Here is a 23,607-nt window from a genome sequence, read left to right as displayed (position 1 = left end):
TATCCAAATAAAAAACCATTTTGGAGCCTCAGAATCAGCTAAATGTTATGCCTTCTAGATATGTTTACCTAAGGCTAAGTTATATTCCCTTTCATTTTGGGAAGACCTTTACACAAGCAGTTCATTTTAGTAAGCATACCCACTCACATGTTCCTATGAAATCAGTAAAGGTAATTTGAACCCAAATGGTGTTTCCATTCAAAATTAATGTACCCAATTTGCAAATTCGATAGCCTGTTTTAGTTCTCATGTTTTCTGACCTCTCTGAAGCAATTGACAATGTTGAAAACTCTTGGTTAACGTCTCAAAATGTCTTTTTGTTTCTAAAACATTACTCTCTAGGGTTTGAGCTACTGATCTCCTAATTTCCTATTTTTCTCCTTCATGATTCTTTTCCAATTTCTTTAAACTCTTTTAATTTTTTAATTGAAATGTTACATACATGCAAATCACTGTGTACACATGCAGTGCGCCCAGCACACAGATCAAGAAAAAGAACATAGCTGCACCTTGGATGCCACCTCATGCCCCTTTCCATTCTCTACACCTGACCCCACCCCCATGGGCAAACTTTATTCTGGCTCTCAACATCATAGATTAGTTTTTCCTATTTTGATGTTTGATATAAATGGAACAATACAATGTAAATCCTTTCGGCGTCTTTTTGCTTTTCTTCACCATTATAGTTGTGTGATTTATAATATTTTATGTGCAGATTGTTCATTCTTATCGGTATGTAGTGATTCAAGGTGCCAATATATCACGATGTATCAATTTTATTATTGATCGATATTTGGTAAGTTTTTAGTTTGTGACTGTTACAACTAGTTGCTGCTGTAGATATTCCAGCGTGTATTTTTTGATGAACATATGCATGAGCTTTTGTTGTATAAATACTTAGGAGTGAAATTGTTGAGTCACAATGCACACATGTGTTCCCTTTAGTAGAAGCTGATAATTTTCCACAATAATTTTACTGATTTACATTACTACCGGCATTGTTTTGAGGGTCTTGTTGCTCCACATTCTCAAGACCCTCAATATATTTTGTCTTTTCCATTGTAGTTATTTTGGTGGATGTGTAGTAGTACCGCATTGTGCTTTTAATTTACTTTTTCTTGATGACCAATGGCATTGAAGCACTTTTTAATGTGCTTATTGGCCATTTATGTATTGGCCTTTCTAAAGTGGCTGTTCACACCTTGTGTGTGTGTGTGTGTGTTTTTCTTTTTTGGAGACAAGGTCTCACTGTGTCGCTCAGGCTGGAGCGCAGTGGTGCGATCTCGACTCACTGCAGCTTCTAATTCTGGGGTTCAAGTGATCCTCCTACTGCTGCCTCCTCAGTAGCTGGGACTACAGGAGCATGCCACCATGCCCAGCTAATTTTTGGTAGAGAGAGGTCTTGCTATGTTCCCCAGGCTGGTCTTGAATTCCTGGGCTCAAGCGATCCACACACCTCGGCCTCCAAAAGTGCTGGGATTACAGGCATGAGCTACTGCACCCAGCACTTTTGTCCATTTTTGTTGGACTATCTTTTTATATTGGTGTGTAGGAGTTCATTATGTATTTTGGGTACAAATCTTTTGTCAAATATTTTCCTACCTTATAAAATACCACCTATCCCTGAGGATTTATTTCTGGTTTTTGTCTCTTGTTCTTTACACTTGATATGGTTTGGCTGTATCCCCACCCAAATCTCATCTTGAATTCCCACATGTTTTGGGAGGGGCCCTGGTGGGAGGTAATTGAATCATGGGGGCAGGTCGTTCCCGTGCTGTTCTCATGATAGTAAGTCTCACGAGATCTGATGGTTGTTATAAGGGGAAGTTTTCCTGCACAAGTTCACTCCCTTTACCTGCTGCCAACCATGTAAGACGTGACTTGCTCCTCCTTGCCTTCCACCAGGATTGTGGGGCTTCCCGAGCCATGTGGAACTGTAAGTCCAATTAAGTCCCTTTCCCTTGTAAATTGCCCAGTCTTGGGTATGTCTTTATTAGCAGTGTGAAAACAAACTAATACAACACTTTTCTTGGAATATCTCACCCAGTGATAGACTTAAATTTCCCTGGCTGCCAAATCTGCCTCTAGGGTCTTGGACTCCTATTTCCAATTTGCTGTTGGGTGGCCCAAGGGCAGTGCCCTCTTTACCTTAGTTGAAACTGACATGTTCCCTTTACCAACCAGCTCTGTCTTGTAGGCACTCTTTGTAATAGTGTAACTATGCAACTGGGCATGCAAGCAATTACATTTGCCTCATATTGACTTTTTTTATTTTCTTCACTCTTATTGCTCCCACATCCCTGCCCACCAATGCTGGTAGGATCATTTCAGACATATCCATAATTAGGCCTTTTTTCTCCCTTCACACCACCAACGCCCAGCTGGCCTAGACCCTCAGCAGAGCAGTCTAGCCAGGCTTTCTGCCTGCAGTCTTCTCTCCCTGTCTACTCAGTGTTTACTTCCTCAAACTTCAATTTGGGAAATTGATTGTTCTTTGTCAAAACTTTCAATGATTCCCTACTTTTTAAAATAGCTTTATTAAAATATAATTTATATACCATAAAAAGAATCCACTTAAAGCATGCAGTTTAGTGGTTTTTAGTATAGTCACAGATAAGGTGCCTTCACCACAGTCAATTTTAGCAGATTTTCATCACTTCAAAAGAAACCCTGTACCTTTTAGCTATCACCCTCCTATCCTGTCCCGTCACCCAGTCCTAACCATAAGTAAGCCACTAATTGACTTTCTGTCTCTACAGATCTCCCTCTTCTGGACATTTTATATGAATGGAATCATACAGTATGTGGCCTTTTGTGGCTGTAATTGAGGGTCACCCCCATTGTAGCTTGTGCGAGTTCTTCACTCTATTTTATTGCTGAGTGATATCCCATTGTAAGGCTAAGCCACATTTTGCTTACCTATTCTTCAGGGGATAGACATGTAGGCTGTTTCCATCATTGGCCATTATACATAATGCTGCTTTAAACATTTGCTCACAGTTTTGTGTGGACGTATGGTTTCATTTCTCCTGGGTCTGTGCCTAATTGTTCTTACTGTCTGCAGGGCTAAGCACATGCTTTTTAGCTTGGCACCTGACACTCTTTACCATCTTGACTTCATAATCAGCACCTGGAATGTAACCTCCTGGAGGTCAGCACCCTTCCACGCCTTGGTTATTAGTGTGTCTGCTGGTCTTGGCACAGTGCCAGATACATGGTAGGTGCTGAAGGGTGTTTCCAAGATAAATGAATCTAAGGAACCTGTAGCTCTCTCTCCTAATCGTGCAACACTTTGAGCTGTGCATTGAATTTCCTGCTTCCCAGCACCTTTTTATTTCTCTCCTGACTGGGACAACTGAATGTCCTAATATTTTTTAAGACTTCTGCCTGGAATGTACTTTTCTTTCCTCCTCTGGAAAGTTGTTTCCATTTTTCCTAGGTCAGATTAGTTTCTCCATCACTTATGCTTCTGTTGCATTTTGTGAATGTTTCTGTCATAACCTTCGGCAAATAGAATTATAATTGACCTCCCTATGTGAACTAGAGTACCTTTCAGACTAAAATTTCCTTGGCAGTAGTACCAGGATTTGTTCTATCTTGCATTACTGGGCCCTTACACAAGACCTGGTACCTAGTAGGTGCTCAATAAATATCATTGCATCAGTGAATGCTTGTGTCACTGCCTACTGCAAAATTCCTCCCACGTCTCCTCTTTTCACCCTGCCCTATTTGAATTTTAAGAAAAGCTAAAATATTGATTTATTTTCTTTTTGGTGTAACATTCTTCTTTATGTTTGTCACTGGAGCCTTGGTTATGCCATCTGTTACAGCGATGTAAAATATTGAGAAGTCTGCAACTGAAGAAACAATTCTCCAAGGTCCCTCCCATTAGCTCCCTTAGTGTTGGTACCCCAGGATTTTCAACCCTGAATTTCACAAGATTGTGCTGAATGTTTCATTTAGCTTTCTGTTATGAACCCACGGTTATTTTTTAGGAAATTTCGCGCGCGCGCGCGCACACACACACACACACACACAATTGACATTAAGGTTGCCTCTGCCCTCACTGGAGGAAGCAAATGTTACTGTATTAAAGAGCGGGAGGCACTCTATGAAAAGAAGTGCTATTATTTAGGCAGATGGATGGTCCCTTAGATGGAAGAAACAAAAGCTGTTGGAATATAGTTTGGGTTTTCTTTTGCCTGTGGCCATATGATGTGTCTCTTAGAGAATGAGTTTATGTTACATTATTAAACCCTGTGGCATGAAGGAGAAAGACTAATGTAAAATTCTTTAAAAATATAAGGAGAAGTGACAGTAATCCCCCGTAGGTCGCTTATCTCTTTAACTACTAGGATTAAACATTTATTTATCATTTTTTTCCTGCAGTCATTTAAATAATTTCACAAGCTGGCTTGTGGAATGAGATTTTCAATAAGAAACTATACATTTAATTAAGCAATGTTTCTTGTATACATTTACATTTTTAAAGTCTTGCTATTCTTAACAAGACTACTTTTAGGATACAAGAGGATAAATTCAAATATGACCAAATTTTGCTTAGTTCAAATTACCCACAGTCGGGTTGATAGAAAAATAATGTAGGGAAAAAAAAAAAAGAATCCTGGTGGAATTAATTAGCCTTGAAGAGTGACAGTTACCTCATTCCTAACAATATGTTTGGGGTAATGTCAGTTTCTTAGAAAGCTCAAATGTAAAATTACAGTGCCACTATCAGCATTTTTATTTGAGTTGAAAACTGCCGTGTTGAACTATTAACTATGCTTCTGATCTGAACCGATTTCTTAGTTAGCAATAATTTTCATATTCTGACTTATGAAGCATTGCTAAAGACTTCAGTTATGGTTGGGAGAGAAAACTATAAAACACTTATGACTTGATGAACACCCCTGCCTCTCTTCTCTGTGGGTAAGATCTATCACTTGTACAGAATGTATTTTTCTCTGCCACCTTTTGACAAATGGTGTTCACTATGCTTCCCAGCTTAGTCATAGCCCCAACTGGCCCTGGAGGGCAAACTCTTAGTTTCTGCCAGTGATGGAGACCAAGAGAAAAAAGATGGATGTTTCAAGTAAGATACCTGGAGGATGCTAAATCTCATGGACACAGCTTCCCCTAGATCTGACTTTCCGGAATAAAGGCAGGCATATAATGAAACTAATATAGTGATGTGAAAAGGCCTCACCTATTCTGTATGAGTGTGAAGAGTGAAACTTCCATGAATTGTTGTCTTGGTTCATTTTCTGCTACTAAAACGGGATACACAGACTGAGTAAATTATAAAAGAAGTTTATTTGGCTCATCCTCTGGAGGCTGAGAAGTCCAAGGCCATCAGGTGAGGGTCATCCTAGGTGGAAGGATGAAAGACAGAAGCAAGTGCTCAGGATAGAAAGAAAATGGAGGCAGAATGTATTATTTTATAAGGAGCTCACTCCTGTGATAATGACATTAATCCATTTATGAGGGATCTGCCTCTTATGAGTCACCTTTTAAAGTTTCCACCTCCCAATACCATTACCCTGGTGATTAAATTTCAACGTGAGTTTTGGCAGGAACATTCAAATCATGGTATTCTGCCCCGGCCTCCCGAAACTTCTAACATACAAAATGCGTTCATTTCATCCCAGTACCCCAAAAGTCTTAACTAGTTCCAGCATCAGTTTGAAAGTCCAAAGTCTCATCTGAATCAGATATGAGTGAGACTCAGGCATGATTCATCTAGGGGCAAATTTCCTCCAGCCGTGAGCTATGAAGCAAAGCAAGCTATCTAATTCCAAGACTCAATGGCAGGACAGGAACAGGATGGACGTTCCCATTCCAAAAAGGAGAAAGAGGCAGGAAGAGGTAACAGGTTTCAAGTAAATCTAAAACCCAACGGAGAAAACAACCTTAAGATTAAAGCTGGATAATAAACCCCTTTAATTCCATGTCCCTCACCCAGGGCACACTGGGGTGGGGATTTGGGTCCCCAGGGCCTCAGGAAAAGCTGCCTTGATGGCTTTGTTGGGCTCTTGGGCTCAGTTCACCAAGCAGCTCTCATGGGTTTGGAGTCTTGTGTCTGCAGCTCTCCCAGGCTGATGTTATGTGCTGGTAGCTCTACAGTTCTGGGATCTCAGGGCCAGCCCCACTTCCGTGGCTGCACTAGGCATTACTCTAGTGGACAGTCTCTGCTGCAGCTCTGGTGCATTAATTCTTCTCAGCACTGCCCTAATGGGGACTGTTTGTGCCGGCTCCACCTCTAAAACAAGTCTCTGCCCAGGGCCCCAGGCTTTCTGGGAGGTCTTTGAAGTTTAGGTGGAGAAAGGCATGCCCCACAACTTTGGCATTCTGCGCACCTGCAGAATTAACACAACATGGATGCCACCAAGCTTTATGATTAGTACCTTCCAGAGCAGCAGGTTAAGCCAGGCCTGGGACCACTTGAGCCATGGCTGGGGCAGCTGAGGAATACTTTGTCACAATGAAGTGGACAGGTCCTGAGACGGCTTGGGTAGCAAGCCACGGAGAGTGCCCCGGCCTAGTTATTAGCTCATCTAATTATTAGATTAACGTCTCCTCTGCCTCCCCCTACTTCTTCCTCTATTGGGACAATCTAAAGTTGGTGCTTAGTGTTTAAACGACTGGTTACATGACCATTTAGTTTCTTAACAAGATGTAGTGCTAAAATGCATGAGCTCATTCCACCATACCAAATCTTGACCACCATATGCCATCCTCATAACTTTCTATCAGTTCTTCCTAATGAAGTTTTCTTTCTAGGCTATAGTAGGCCAGGAATCTCATTATACTTGCCCTTCCTCATCCCCACACCAACATATTTATTGATACATTTACTAAACTTAGTTAAAGAATGAAGTTTTGCCATGTGCACTCTAAGGTATATTTGTGCAAGGAGAGACAGCAATCCTTCCCATCTCTCTTTAGTGAGGTTAGGGGTTAACCTTCTTGGTTTTACTAAATAGAAGTCTACATTCCATATAGGCACACGAGAGCAAGTTTCCTAATATAACTATGACTCAACACACATCTCAATGCCCTGCAGGATTCTGTGTCATTGACCACTGTGTTTATACTTTTATACTTTTCTATCATTGAAGCCTTTGGCCCTGGTAACATTGCCATCCTGTATGACACCAATGAAAAGTTAGAGTTTTCATTGGTGCCATATATGGCCTAACAGCCAGAGTGACCCTCAGATCTCACCCCAGTAGTGGACCTGTCAGGTAGATGTCATCTGCCAACATCTCCAAGGAGGTGTTCTAGGTCTTCATGTGTGAGATCATCCATGTTATTTCCAGCATTGTTGAACAAGACACTTCTTGAGACGCACAGATTGACAATAGCTTTTGATGCTTCCCCTGATCAAGGAGAAAGAGGGTCTTTTCAGGGCCCCTTCTACTTTGGGGACATCTACATTGTGTGTCCCTCGCAGGGGAGCAGAATTCACATCAGTATGTAGGCTTTCCTGTTCACAGTGGAAGGAAGGGGGCCACAGTTTGTAAGCATCTCTCTATATCAGGACCTCGCTGAAGGCTTTCGTCTGTATCCGCCAACCTTCTCTCTCTCTCTCCCTCTTCCTCTCTCTCTCTCAACTTCTATACAGTCAGTTCCTAAACTGTGAGAGGTAATTCTAATCTACTTTAAAAAAATGTAATTTTGTAAAATAGAAATTCCAAAAATACTTCAGAAGTTTACATTATATTATCAACAGAAGTTTGACATACCACATGAATTATGAGATGGGAAAATGAAAAAAAAAAGGAAACAGTGAATGCACCAACTAGCATTTACAAAACACACACAGCTTGCTAGGCATTAGGCTTAGGCCTATGAGCTCATTGAATATGTGAAGTTTAACTAAAAATCAAAATGTTTATATAATAGATGTTAGATTCTTACATGAGTATATTTTCATAAAACAAACTACACATTGTCACTGTCCAGATTCAATGGGTTCCCCAAAACATAACAGCCTGAGAGTCTTAGTTGTGTCATTGCCTTATTCAGTGTAATAATTATTGCTTGTAAAAATGTTTTAATCCAGTGATAATCCAGATTTAGTACTTTCTTCCATCTTGGTGTATTTTATTTATTGCTCATGCTCTATCGGGGAGCTTACATGGGATGTTAGTTGGCACTTTCTGATTACTTTATTTAAGATAGAAAAACATTTCAGAAAGACATGGTAGTAGAGGGTAACTAGCAGAGCCTCATTTGATGTCTCATGTTGAGTTACCTGAAGGGAGATGCTCAGAGGAAGAGTTGCATGCAGAAGGCCTCCTGGGAGTGTATTCTCAAGAGACACATCAGCAAGGGTGTGAGGAAGGCAGAATGGGTGGAGGGAGAAGCTCTGATGATAGCGGTCTCAGGTGGGATGCACCTTCAGCATTGTTGCCACTTAACACAGGGGGACCAGGCTTGTGGAGCCACCTTTGACCAGTCACTCCCTGCAGGCCTCAGACAAGGCAGTTCCCTGTAACTGGGGCTGGTTCCCAGTGTAGGACTCAACATAGGACCTTTCCAGCTGCTTTGGGGCAGAATGCATTGGCGCTAAAGAGGAAATTTGAAGGGAGCCCCACAGCGTCCACCAAGTGGCAGCAGGGCAGAATGTGCTGTGAGTAGAGCCAACCACATCTATGCAGCCTTGTGCCAATGCTTGGATGCTGTGCTTCCTAACAGCAGGGTGGAGACCACCCGCTACCCTCACATTTAGTGAGCAGATTAAATCTTATGAGTCCAATCACCTTCGTAAATAGTGTTAATTTCTTCATCTCTTTCTTACCAAATCATGTCAACTAACTACAGGCAAAGTGAGGGGCACGTGTATTTTATTATATAGACTTAGTGGCAACTCCGGCACACAGCAGGAGCCTGTAACCCCTCAGCTCCACACCACGGAGAAAGACTAGATCTGGAAGCACAGGCCATAGACCCACTCTATACAGAGCTGCCTGTAATCCCCACACAAATGAGGGGTACTCTTATGCCACATTTGGTTCTAAGATAAGAAAACATAAATCTCAAAAGCCTTCATCAGAAAGACAATCTAGTTCTGCCACCTCCTAGCCCTGCGTTTGTGCCCAAGTGACGGTCTGTATCCTGTGTCCTTGGTCAAGTGACAGCCCTGTGAATCTCCATGTCATCGTCTGCAAAGTGGAGCCTTTATTTACCTAGCAGAGCTGTTGTTCATCTCGAGTGTTATAAGGTTGTCTGGTATGAGGTACTAAGAGGCATACAATAAATGTTATTCTCACTTCTGACCAGTGAAGTTCATTCGAAATATCTGGGGCTTCTCTTCTCTCTTACAAATATGTAACTAGGTATGCACCTGCTTTAGAAAGTCATGGAGAAGCTCGGATGTGTGACAAGTAGGCCTTCATTATATTTATAAATCTTTTATTTAACTTGTAAATTCTGGAAGTCATGTTTTATTTCTTCACATAACCAACACTCCAGAAACATTTGTTATAGGCCCTTAAATGAATTAAAAAGCCAAATGTATATGAACACATTTGCTGATATTTACTTGTAGAAGTGAAAAGAGAAACAATTTAAATGAAAAGAGCAGAAAAACAGTTCATAAGAATATGTATAAATTGTGCATTCACTGGTATTTACTTGTGAAGTCTGTATAGAACCATGGAATAATGTAGAATGATGTATAAGAGAATGAAACAGTTATAAAAATGGTACATTTTATGTACATACACTTTAATATGATATAATTATATAGATAAGGCATGGAGGCAGGTGGACCATAAGGGAAATGTAAAAATCAAAACAGACACTGTAGGCTGGTGGAGTTGAGTCATGCTTTTGTCAAAATTCTCTTTATCGTTACATCCTATTTTAAATAAAAAGTGTATTCTTGATTTGACACTGTATTTTCTGATAACGGTGCTTTTTTAACATGCTTTACAAACAACTTAAATTTACAAGAAAAAACATCAAAAAGTGGGCAAAGGACATAAACAGACACTTCTCAAAAGGAGACATTTATGCAGCCAACAAACATGAAAAAAAGCTCATCACTGGTATTAGAGAAATGCAAATCAAAGCCACAATGAGATACTATCTCATGCCAGTTAGAATGGTGACCATTAAAAAGTCAGGAAACAACAGATGCTGGAGAGGATGTGGAGAAATAGGAATGCTTTAACACTGTTGGTGGGAGTGTAAATTAGTTCAACCATTGTGGAAGACAGTGTAGAGATTCCTCAAGGATCTAGAACCAGAAATACCATTTGACCCAGCAATCCCATTACTGGGTATACATGCAAAATATTATAAATTATTCTACTATAAAGACACATGCACACATGTTTATTGTGGCACTATTTACAATAGCAAAGACTTGGAACCAACCCAAATGCCCATCAATGATAGACTGGATAAAGAAAATGTGGCACATACACACCATGGAATACTATGCAGCCATAAAAAAGGATGAGTTCATATCCTTTGCAGGGATGTAGATGGAGCCGGAAACCATCATTCTCAACAAACAAACACAGGAACAGAAAACCAAACACCGCATGTTCTCACTCATAAGTGGGAGTTGAACAATGAGAACACATGGACCACAGGGAGGGGAACATCACATACCGGGGCCTGTTGGGGTTGGGGGGCTAGGGGAGGGAGAGCATTAGGAGAAATACCTAATGTAGATGACGGGTTGATGGGTGCAGCAAACCACCATGGCACGTGTATACCTATGTAACAAACCTGCACATTCTGCACATGTATCCCAGAACTTAAAGTATAATAAAAAATAATAAAATGCTTTACATGTAATTTTCAATTTTAATTAAAAATGTGGCGAATTTCATTCCATAATAACCCTCAGTGTACCTAGTAAAGAGAGCAATTTGATCCCAGCAACAAGATCTAGGCATTCACACATTCAGTTTCCCTTTACTGAGAGTCCAGTGAGAGCTGGGCTCTATGCTCCAGGTAATAGTGGGAGTAAATTAAGACCTTGTCCTCATGAGGCTTATCTCTAGTGGCAGGAGATAGACAATAAGTGAATACAAAATATATACAGTCCAATGGTGGTCAGTGTGGGGAGAGAACAGGGTTTGGGGCATGAGGCCAAAAACCAGTCTATTAAAAATTAACATCCAGGATAACTTAACAGTTTGTGTACAAAGTGTGAAATTAGGATGGCGCCTTATTTTTTAGTATCAGCCTGTCTGCTCATAGCATTTTGAGAAAATTTGAATTATTTGGTTTTATTTGAGCCTGAGCCTCATGATTAATTTTCAAGATAACTTTCTGAGGCCAGACATTGAACTGCAAATGTCAAAGGCATGTTTTACTTACCCGTGGATCCCTGTGTTGTCTTCTTGCAGTTTTCAGTGAAGACCTACATTCCAGCCTCTACTTTGTCAATGCATCTCTGCAAGAGGTAGTGTTTGCCAGCACCACGGGGACTCTGGTGCCCTGCCCCGCAGCAGGCATCCCTCCTGTGACTCTCAGATGGTACCTAGCCACGGGCGAGGAGATCTACGATGTCCCCGGGATCCGCCACGTCCACCCCAACGGCACTCTCCAAATTTTCCCCTTCCCTCCTTCGAGCTTCAGTACCTTAATCCATGATAATATTTATTATTGCACAGCTGAAAATCCTTCAGGGAAAATTAGAAGTCAGGATGTCCACATCAAGGCTGGTGAGTACAGCTCTGGGCTTTGTTTTTTCTGTGCCTGCTTGGGGTGGGAGGATAATGACAATGACAAATAGCAAAATGTTGTCGCAGCAGAGAACCAATGAAAACCCGATCATCAGTTCATTCTGACCTTGCTGATGACTTCTTTAAGATCTCCTTGTTTAGATTTCAAAGTGCCTTACATTGTTGGAACTAAATCTTAAGAGAAAGCAGTGATTAGCAAGCTGGCAAGTTCTCACATCCCAGCCTCCTTATATTTTGTCTAATTTGATACTCTAATTCAAATTTTCAGTGTCTCAAACCCAATGTGTTTGCTTCCACCCCTCCTTTTTCCCACTTGCCCTTCCCCTACCCCATCCTAGGGGAGGAGAAAGAGAGAAAAAATAATGACAAATGGCTGGGCTGGAATATAACCATAGCATCAAGATGTACTGTTATGGAAACAGAATCAATCTAATATCCTTGCTTTCCTTGTGAAATAGAAAGGCTATTTTAACACTTTTGACTGTATCACATGTTGCTGAAATGTTGTCAGTACATAAATCCTGAATGGGCTATGTTCCTTTTAACAACATATTGTGTCTTTTTTTAATCACCATTGCTACAAGTCAACCCAGGAAAGAATACTGCCTGAGATACACAGACATCAAGGGCTATATATACAGGACAGATTGTGTGGTTCTATAGATTTAACAAAGCCCTGCAAAACAAACTCACAGCTAGACTCCTGTTAGCAAACAGCATTTTAATTTTTTTAAGTCTAGCTCTGAGATACTTGTGCAGACTGACATAATATAATAGCAGGGCGAAGAGAGTGTGACTTTGATTTTTTTCTTATACACCCGGTAGCTGGGGGAGCTTTGCAATAATTTCTTCAGTAAGTGAGTAGGTGCTGGTAGAAGACATCACAACACGAGAAAAATAAGAGGTGTTTCTGAATTCCTGCATATGATCTCTTTGATGTAAGCCATCAAACATTAGACTATGACTCATGCTGCTAGCTAGTCATTTTCCCAACTATATTTTGATCTTTGTGATATGCTCATGAATTCCAAGACCTGCGTGAGAATTCACATAAGAAAGAAAAAAAGGATTGTCTTTAATCAAGATGTATGAAAATTTGATGTGTCAAATGATTACAATGCAATTTGTATAGGGATCTCAACCTGACAAACAGGGAGATATAGTGAATGACTTTTACTGGGAAGACTGCACATTTTAATGATGTGTTATAAAAGCGTATTTATAATCTACAAAACACCACTTATAGGGAAACCTAGAATTTCAAACAGCTCTATCTGTATGTATTAATCCATTATGTCTGCCTTGGATTTTCTGTCAGATAAAGGAATGAAATGCTTACTCCTGTTTTAACTATCATCTTCTAAATTAGTCATAGAATTCATTGTTTTTGCATGACACTGAAAGTTTTAGAGCATGGAAATTGCATCATCTTGTCTGGCGTCTGTGCTACCTGCCTCTTCCTACCCAGTTGTGCTTTTACTATTTATGTGCTGGCGTTCTTGACATCTGAAACCCTGTGGACTATGAATCCAGCATATAGATGACTACTGTATCAGTTTGAACATATAAGATGGGCAGTCATATTACCCAAATCAAATTTCTCTCCTGATTTCATTTTGCTTTTTATTATGAACACGTAATGGTTATAATAATCTTTTAGGTTGTTCACTGGATACTTGAAAATCTTTTTTCCATCCTGTTTATGTAAATGTGAGTACAGAACTGGAAGCTTGTTCAAAAAGACAGATGAAGGGCATAAATGCTGCCCTTCGACAGCTGAAGGGTAGGTTTGAGGGCGATGACTGCTTACTCACGGGGTATCCTCTTCTGTATCAGGTCATCCTAAATGTCTAAATATCCCTGTAGATTGGTGTTTGGATTTTCCTGGAATAAGCTATTAGGTAGAATGACTTCATAATCTTTCCTTTGGCAGCACAAGGGATTCTCATTCTTAATTTTCAGAAATTTTGACCTAGGTCTGGGTGCTAGCAATTGAAGGAAGGTTTACTCATCGTGTCTCATTAATCATCAATCCTAGTTCTAACGTAAGATATTTTCTTGCCTATTCTGCGAGCTGGAATGCAGGTGGGCCACTTGAGACAGTATTGCTCCTTACCCAGGCAGCCTTTGCTACACAGCAAGTAGCAATCAATCAGCCGCCTGATCCTGGGCAAGACAGAAGATTTTTCATGATTGTTTTCTCCTTAGCAAACTGTGCTTTCTTTTTTTTTTTTTTTTTTTTTTTTTTTTTGAGATGGAGTCTTGCTCTGTCGCCCAGGCTGGAGTGCAGTCGCGCGATCTCGGCTCACTGCAAGCTCCGTCTCCCGGGTTCACGCCATTTTCCTGCCTCAGCCTCTCCGAGTAGCTGGGACTACAGGCGCCTGCCACCACGCCCGGCTAATTTTTATGTGTTTTTAGTACAGACGGGGTTTCACCGTGTTAGCCAGGATGGTCTCCATCTCCTGCCCTCCTGATCTGCCTGCCTCGGCCTCCCAAAGTGCTGGGATTACAGGTGTGAGCCACCGCGCCCGGCCGCAAACTGCTTTCTAACATTTGACTAGGACTTTTGCTTGTGGCCGAGATGGAGTTGCGGGAGCCACATTTACCCTTTTATCTGAAACAACCAAAAACCAGTGTCCTGAGGCTGATACAGTTTAATCTATGTCCGCACCCAAATCTCATCTTGAATCATAATCCCCATAATCCCCATGGGTCCTGGGAGGGACCCAGTGGAAGGTCATTGAATCATGGGGTAGGTTTCCCCCATTCTGTTCTCGTGAGAGTGAGTGAATCTCACGAGATCTGATGGTTTTATAAGCATCTGGCACTTCCCTTGCTTGCATTCATTCTCTCTCCTGCCACCCTGCAAAGAGGTGTCTTATGCCACGATTGTACGTTTCCTGAGGCCTCCCCAGCCAGTCGGAACTGTGAGTTAATTAAACCTCTTTTCTTTATAAATTACCCAGTCTTGGGTATTTCTTCATAGCAGTGTGAGAATGGACTAATACAACCAACCAAAAAAACAACAAAAAATGCAGACAAAATATCTGAAGCAACCATTTTCAAGACTGGACCTCAGGCAGTAGAGGAAAGCAGTCTTTAAGGGGCTGGAAATAAGATGTGTCCTATGATTGCCTTATGCTTCGGGATAAACAATATCAAAATCTGCACATAAATTTGTATAGCAGCTTTATTCATAATTGCCAAAAAGGGGAAGCAACAAAGATGTTCTTCAGTATGTGAGTGGATGGGGATAAAGAATCTCTCCTTGACTAACTTTGGAAAGGCTCCTCCAAGCCCTCCTCTCAACTAGTTCTCAACCTTGGCTTTTCATGTCTGGTCGCTTGTCCCCAGCTTTAGCAAGAATTCTGCTGAATCATCCCCTTACTCTTGATACTTGATCACTTTTAATATCTGATCAAGTTCTTCCTGTCCCACCTTTGATGTATACATATTTGGCCTAACTTTAGCAAGAATCTGTTAGGCCAGTTTAGCAAAAATCCTCATCCCTTGATGTCTCCTCTAATTTTCCACCCACTGATCCCCTCACTGTGTTCATTGGCTATAAACCCTCACTTATCCTTGTCGAATATGAAGTTGAATTACCCTTCCCTATGGCAGTCATCATGGATGACTCCCACTGGAACAGACATGAATGTAATCTTCCTTATCTTTTTAATAACTGTTAGAACATTTTTTCTGTTTTTCAATTTTTTTGAGAGGACATCTCCCTCTCTCGTCCAGGTCGGAGTGCAGTGGTGGGATCATGCCTCACTGCAGCCTCAACTTCTGGGCTCAGGTGATTCACCTCAGCCTCCCAAGTAGCTGCAGCTAGTCATAAGTCACCACACCTGGCTAATTAAAAAAAAAAAAAAGAAATTGTAGAGCATATTCGCACTATGTTGCCCAGGCTGGTCTCAAATTTTTGGGCTCAAGCCATCTGCCTGCCTCAGCCTCCTAAAGTGTTGGGATTACAGGAATGAGCCACAGGGCCCAGCTACAATTTTTCTTTAACATTAGACAAATTGTAGTATAAAATGAAGTATTAGTGATAGAAAAAATGTGCTATCAAGGTATGAAAAGATATGGGGGAAATATAAATGCCTGTTATTAAGTGAAAAAAGCAAATCTGGAAAAGCGATGTATACCCTTCTACCTACTTGACATTCCGGAAGAGATAAACTAGAGAGACAGTAGAAAGATCAGTAGTTTCCAGGGGATAGTCAGGAGGGAGGGAGGGTTGAACAGATGGAGCACAGGGGATTTTTAGGGCATTGAAACTGTTCTGTATGATACTGTAATGGTGATACCTGCCATTATGCATAGAACTTACAACATAGAGTGAAACTTAACGTGAACTATGGACTTTAGTTAATAATAATAATAATGTATAAATATGAGTTTATTGTCACAAATGTATCACACTAATGCAAGATGCTAATAATGAAAGAAAGGAGATGGCGAGAGGGAGAATTTGGGAACCTGCTGTGACTTTTCTCTAAACCTACGACTGCTCTAAAAAAAAAAAACAAGTTTATTCAAAAAAATTAAAACATACTTCAAGAAGCTTAATGACAAATTAAGCCCCAAGGGAAGGGATGGTGAGATTTAAAAAGAAGTTGGAAAAATGCAGGCCAAAATTTTCCAAATTTGTTGAAAATTATAAACCCACAGATCCAAGGACCTCAACAAACCCCAAGCTCAAGACGTGAAGAAAAAATGCACAAAGGCACATCGTAATATAATAAAATTGCTCAGAGCAATAATAAAATATCAACAGCAGCTACAGAAGAAAGGCATATTACACACAAAGGAACAAAGATAAGAATGACAGCAGACAGGATTTTTGTTGTTGCTGTTGGGTGTGTGTTTGTGTGTGGATGTGTGTATATGTGTGTTTTATGAGACAGGGCCTTGCTCTGTCAACCAGGCTGGGGTGCAGTAAGGTGATCATTGCTCACTGCAGCCTCAACTTCCCTGGCTCAAGTGATCCTCCTACCTCAGCCTCCCAAGTAGCTGGGACCAGAGGTGCATCTCGCCACATCAGGCTGATTTTTATTTTTATTTTTGTAGAGGTGGAATCTTGCTATGTTGCCCAGGCTGATCTCTAACTCCTGGGCTCAAGAAGCTGCCCTGTGTTGGCCTCCCAAAGTGCTGGGATTCTAGGCAAGAGTGGAAGTAAATTTATAAAATGGTGAAATGAAGGCTTTCTCAGACACAAAATAGCAGAAAATTTGTCATCAGCTGAATCCCACTACAAGAAATCTTAAAGGAAGTTTTAGAATCAGAAGAAAAAATGATACCTGATCAAATCTTAGATCTACTCAAAGAACTGCAATGAAAATGGTAACTACATGAGTATCTAAATCAGATTTTTTTAAAAATTGCAATATTTTAAAAAATAATTGGCTATTTAAACAAAAACAATAACAATGTCTTATGAAGTTTGTAACAGGTGGAAGTAAAACGTAACAATAGCATTAAGCCTACAATGAAGACATGGGAGCGTAATATTGGAGGTTCTTGGGCTATATGTGAAGTTGTGTAATGTCACCTGGATATAGGTGGTGATAAGTTACAAATGTATACTACAAAACCTAAAGCAACCTCTAAAATAAGAAAACACAGTTATAGCTAATAAGCCCGCGAAGGAGAAAAAATAGAATCATTAAAAAATCCTCAATCCAAAACAAAGAAGAAAATGATAAGAAAAAGGAAAGATATATATATCAAATAGCAAAATGATAAACTTAACCGTATCAATATCCACATTAAATTTAAATGTTCCAGTAATCTGAATTACAAGGCAGAGATTGCCAGATTGGATTTAACTCTGCTTAGAAAGAAACATTCTTTAAATACAAAGGCACAAATAGCTTGAAAGTAAAAGGATAAAAATGATATACCATCCTCATCAAATCAAATCAACCTAATTAAAATAAAACATTGAAAGAAAGCTAGAATAGCCACTTTAATATTAAGCAAAGTGTATTTCCAAACAAAGACACTTTGTTTGCTCAGAGCATCTTGCATTAGTGTGATACATTTGTGACAATAAACTCATATTTATACATTATTACTAACTGAAGTCCATAGTTCACATTAAGTTTCACTCTATGTTGTAAGTTGTATGCATAATGGCAGGTATCACCATTACAGTATCATACAGAACAGTTTCACTGCCCTAAAAATCCCGTGCTCAGAGCTAAAGCAGTTCATTTCATAATGTAAAGGGGGCTGGTTAAGAGGATATGACTATTGTAAATGTTTATGTACCCAACAACAAAACTTCAAAATACATAAAGTAAAAACAGATAGAACTGCAATGAAAATCAGACATATTAAAAATTATAGCCGTAGATTTCAATACTCCTAGTTCAATAATTGGTAGAAGTAGACAGAAAATCAGTAAGAATAAAAAAACACGTGAATGACACTATCAATCAATTTGATGTAATTGACCTTTAAATAAAGAACATTCTATCCAACAACAGCACAACATAAAGTCTCTTGAGACACACAGACATTTACTAATATAGACCATACTCAGAACAATAAAACAAATCTCAGATAAATTTTTTAAATTCAAGTTGTATAAAATATGTTGTTTGATCATAATGAAATTAAATCACTAACAATAACATGTCTGAGAAATAACCAAGTATTTGAATACTAAATAGCACACTTTTAAATGATCTATGTCAAAAAAAATTCAGAAAAAAATTTGAAGAAGGAAATTAGGAAGTTTTTTCAACTGAATAAAAAATGAACACACAATATATATGAATTTGGGGAGTACCACTAAAAAAAATAGGGAGATTTTATTGCTCTGAAAAACTTATATTAGAAATTTTAAAAAATGTCTTAAATAGTGGTTTCAGCATCCATTTTAAACTGAAAAGGAGGATAAAACTAAAAATATAAGCAGAAAGCAAACAATGAAGATCAGAATGGAGATCAATAAATTATAAAACAGAAACAATAGAGGAAATGTATGAAACTAAAATTAGTTCTTTAAAAAAAATTGTTAAAATTGGTGTGTTTTTGGCCAGAAAAGTGAGAGAGAGTTGGTAAATGACTAATACCAACAATGAGGGAGATAACGTCACTTTATCTTCTACAGGTATCAAAATGGTACTAAGAGAACATTAAGAAAAGTAGATGAAATATTTTTTGAGAAACACAAACTATCAAGACTCACTCAAGGAAAAACAGATAAACTGAATAGTCCTATATCTATTAAAGAATTTAAATTTATTGGTAAAAATTTTCTACAGTAAAATTCCTGGCTCAAATGGCTTCACTATTGAGTTCTACTAATCCTTTAAGAAAGAAATAACAATTTTGGCCAGGCACGGTGGCTCATGCCTGTAATCCCAGCACTTTTGGGAGACCAAGGCAGGAGAATCACTTGAAGTCAGGAGTTCAAGACCAGCCTGGCCAACGTGGTGAAAATCCATCTCTACTAAAAACACAAAAATCAGTCAAGTGTGGTGACACATGCCTTTAGTCCCAGCTACTTGGGAGACTGAGACAGGAGAAATGCTTGAACCTAGGAGGCGGAGGTTACAGTAAGCCAAGATTGTGCCACTGCATTCCAGCCTATGTGACAGAGTGAGCAAGACTCCATCTCAAAAAAAATAATAATAATAATAAAAATTATAAACAAATTCTTCCAGAAAATTGAGGAGAGAGTATTTCCCGAATAATTTTATGAGGTTAGCATTACCCTAATACATAAACAAGACATAAGAAAACTAAAGACAAGTATCTCTTCTGACTATACATGTAAAAATTCTAAAAATTTAACAAATTGAATCCAACAACATATAAAAGGAATAATGCATTATGACCACAAAGGCTTATGTTCGTAATGGAAGGTGAGTTTCACATTTGAAAATTAATCAGTGTAAACCATGTGATCATTTCCACAGACACAGAAAAGCATTGATGAAACCCAGCATCCACTGATGATTAAAAAAACTCTCAGAAAACCATCAGTAGAAAGGAACTTCCTCGATCTGATAATAAGCAACTACAAAAATCCTGCTATAGCAAACATCATACTTGTCAAAGATTAAATGTTTTCACCCCCAAATGAAGAACAATATCAAAGTGTATGCTCTTACCACTTCTATACTACATCATACTGGAGGTTCTACCCAGTGCAATATGACATGCTGTAAGCAGATGTGCTGTGACCCAGACCTTCTTGTTTTATTTCTAGAGCGTAGGCAAAGTAGATTTGTCATAATTCTAAGAAATAATTTTAGAATTATTGAAATGGTAAATGAGCATTGACTTCATCTTAGTCATCAGCTGCATTAGCCGTTAACAAGAATCAGCTTGTTTTTTGAAGCATTGAGGCTAGGCATTGACTTCTCCTCTCTAGCTATGAAAATCCCGGATGGCATTTTCTTTTAATAGAGGGATATCTTCTGTACATTGAAAATATATTGTTTAGGGCAGCCACCTTCATCAATAACATTAGCTGGAGCTTCTAGATAACCTGCTGCAGTTTCTCCATCAGCACTTGCTGCTTTACCGTGCATTTGTATGGTATAAAGATTGCTTCTTTCCTTAAATCTCAGTAGCCAGTCTTTGCTAGCTTCCGGTGTTTTTTCTGCAGCTTTCTCACTCCTCTAAGCCTCCCTGGAATTGAAGAGAGCTAAGGATTTAGTTTGATTTAGGCTTTTGCTTAAGGCAATGTTGTGGCTAGTTTAATCATCTATCCAAATCTTCTATCTACTCAAATTTTCTCCACGCCACCAATAAGGTAGTTTCGCTTTCTTATCGTTTGTTTGCTGAAGTAGCACTTTTCATTTCCTTCAAGAACTTTTTCTATGCATTTACAACTTGGCTAAATGCACAAAAGGCCTAGCCTTCAGCCTGTCTTAGCTTTTGATATGCCTTCATCACTAAGTTTAATCATTTCTAGATTTTGATTTAAAGTAAGAGATATGAGACCATTTCTTTCACATGAATACTTAAAGGCCACTGTAGGGTTATTTATTGATTTAATTTCAGTAGTATTGTGTCTCAAAAAAAGGGATGCTTGAGGAGAGGGAGAAAGATGGAAAATGGCGTGTCAGTGAGGTGGGCAGAGCGCATATGACCTGTGTTGATTAAGTTTGCTGTCTTCTGTAAATGTGGTTTGTGTCTCCGCAGAACAATTACAGTAGTAATATCAAAGATCACTGATCAATGATCACCGTGACAGATATAATAATTTTAAAAGTTTGAAATATTGTAAGCATTACCACAGTGTGACACAGAGACACAAAGTGAGTTCATGCTGTTGGAAAAATGGCGCTGATAGACTTGCATGATGCAGAGTTTCCACAAATCTTCAACTTGTAAAAAACATAATCTCTCTGAAGTACAATAAAATGAGTATTTCATGTGAGAAACGCACATACAGCCATCCAGATGCAAAGAATGGACCCAGAGACACGAAGAACAGCAGAAGCGACTCTTTCTTTTTTTCAGACAGTCTTGCTCTGTCGCCCAGGCTGGAGTGCAGTGGCTCGATCTCGGCTCACTGCAACCTCTGCCTCCTGGGTTCAAGTGATTCTCCTGCCTCAGCCGCACTAGTAGCTGGGATTACAGGCATGCACCACCACGCCTGGCTAATTTTTGTATTTTTAGTAGAGATGGGGTTTCACCATGTTGGCCAGGCTGGTCTTGAACTCCTGACCTCAGCTGATCTGCCCACCTCGGCCTCCCAAAGTGCTAGGATTACAGATGTGAGCCACTGCACCCAGCCTAAGCAAGACTTCTGATGGTGGACTTTTAATGCAAGATCTGGCGCCTGGTAGGCAGGCACACCCAGGGCAGGTAGAGCAGGTAATTTATTGCCTAGCAAGCAAGTCCCTCCCCCAGTTCCTCATTGGTTGAGTACTATGGAGTTACAATCTAACTGGACATCGCCTAAGTTTCATTATCCCCCTTTTAAAGTTATACCCAATCCCCTTCCCTGCTTAAGTTTTGATTTCCCAATAACAAAACTTTCTTCCCTTTTATGGGCTGACTCCTCCTCTACATTCTGTTTGCTTATGGTGACCTTCTAGGTGCATGAGCCATGCCATTTGTTACATCTGCAGGCTGGCTGCCAGTGCTTAGATTTATTATGCCTTGAAAATGGACCATTTAAAATGTTGTCTCACATTCGGTGCTCTCAGTGTAGACCAACCATGTGATCTCTTGCTCAATAAATAAGTTGTGTGTGTGTAATCAAAGTAAAGTTGATTTCAGTTTTAAATAACTTCTTATAAGATGCTTTTTGTAAGCTTCATGGTAACCACAAAGTAAAAACCTATGGTAGATATGCTAAAAATATAAAGAAGTATGAAAGAAATTGAAGAGGACACACACACACAAAATGGAAAGATATTTCATGCTCATTGATTGGAAGAATTAATATTGTTAAAATATTTATACTACTCAAAGTGGTCTACAGATTCAAGGCCGTCCCTACCAATGACATTCTTCATAGAAATAGAAAAAAAAAAGCTCCTTAACTTTGTATGAAACCACAAAAGACTCTGAAACGCTAAAGCAATCTTGAGCAAAAAGAACAAAGCTGTAGGTATCACACTGTCTAATTTCAAAGAATACTACACAGGTATAGTACTGGCATACTATAGCATAGTACTGACATAAAACAGACACATAGACCAATGGGATAGAATAGAGAATCCAAGTCCATGTGCTTATACCCAAATCATTTTTGACAAAGGTACGATGAACACACATTCAGGAAAGGACAAGCTCTTTAAAAATTAGTGCTGGGAAAACTGGGTATCTATATGCAAAAGAATGATACTAGACCCCTATCTTTAACCATGTACGAAAATCAACTCAAAATGGGTTAAATACGTAAATTAAGTCTTGAAACTATGAAACTACTGAAAGAAAACACTAGGGAAACACTATAGGAAATTAGTCTGGGCGAAGATTTTTGGGGTAAAGCCTCAAAAGCATAGGCAACAAAAGCAAAAATAGACAAATAGGATTACATCAAGCAGAAAAACTCTGCACAGCAAAGCAAATAATCAGCAAAGTTGAAGAGACAACATGAAGAATGGGGAGACTATTAATATTTGCAAACTATCCATCCAACAAGAATGTAATGATGGATGAAACTGGAGGTTGCTATGCTAAGTGAATGAAGCCAGGCTCAGACAGAGACACATTACGTGTTTTCACTCATATATGGGGTCTGGAAAAGTGGATCTTATGGAGGTAGAGAGTGGAATGGGGGATACCAGAGGCTGGGAAGCGAGGGGATGAGGAGAGGGGATAAAGAGTAGTTGGCTGAGGGGTATAAAAATACAGTTAAATAGAAGGAATATGTTCTAACATTTGCTGGCACAGTAGGGAAATTTATAGTTAATAATTTATTGTATATTTTTAAATTGCTAGAAGAAAAAAGATTTACAGTGCTCCCAACACAGGGAAAAGATTGAAGTGACTGATATTCCAATTACCCTGATTTTATGATTATACATTTTATACAGGTATGAAAACATCACCTGTACCCCCAAAATATGTACAACTCTTATATCACAATGAAAATATTTGATTAAAAAAATGGCCTGATTTTGTTTCAAAGTCATATTACCAGAGATTTTTTTTTGCTTCTTATCTAACAAGATGACAAATTTTACTGAATGAAGGCTAAAATGATTGCAGTGGACCCTACTGGCATCCCTGAATCAGATCCCCCAAGGTCTGTTCGCTGGTTGCTAAGAATATGAACCTGCAGCCTTCAGAGGATTGCTTGGGCACTGGAACCATTCACAGAAACAAGAGTGGGAAATGCCTGGGAGTTCCATCCTCCTGAGGCCAGCCCTAAACCAATGACAGACAGCTACAACAGGGAATCCCAGCCCCT

General features: G+C 39.4%; 1 protein-coding gene across 1 annotated transcript in view; it reads left to right on the top strand.

Annotated features, from left to right (window-relative positions):
• DSCAM (DS cell adhesion molecule) overlaps window positions 1-23,607 on the top strand; it is a 799,693-nt gene that overhangs the window by 127,126 nt on the left and 648,960 nt on the right. The window contains exon 2 of the mRNA XM_030806202.1: window positions 11,373-11,690. Within this exon, the coding sequence (XP_030662062.1) occupies window positions 11,373-11,690 (318 nt within the window). The remainder of the gene's footprint in view (window positions 1-11,372; window positions 11,691-23,607) is intronic.

The sequence above is a fragment of the Nomascus leucogenys genome, chromosome 25 (assembly GCF_006542625.1).
Source record: "Nomascus leucogenys isolate Asia chromosome 25, Asia_NLE_v1, whole genome shotgun sequence".
Lineage (NCBI taxonomy): Eukaryota > Metazoa > Chordata > Mammalia > Primates > Hylobatidae > Nomascus > Nomascus leucogenys.
Note: the sequence above shows the minus strand (reverse complement) of the source record. Positions and strands in the feature narration are given on the sequence as shown.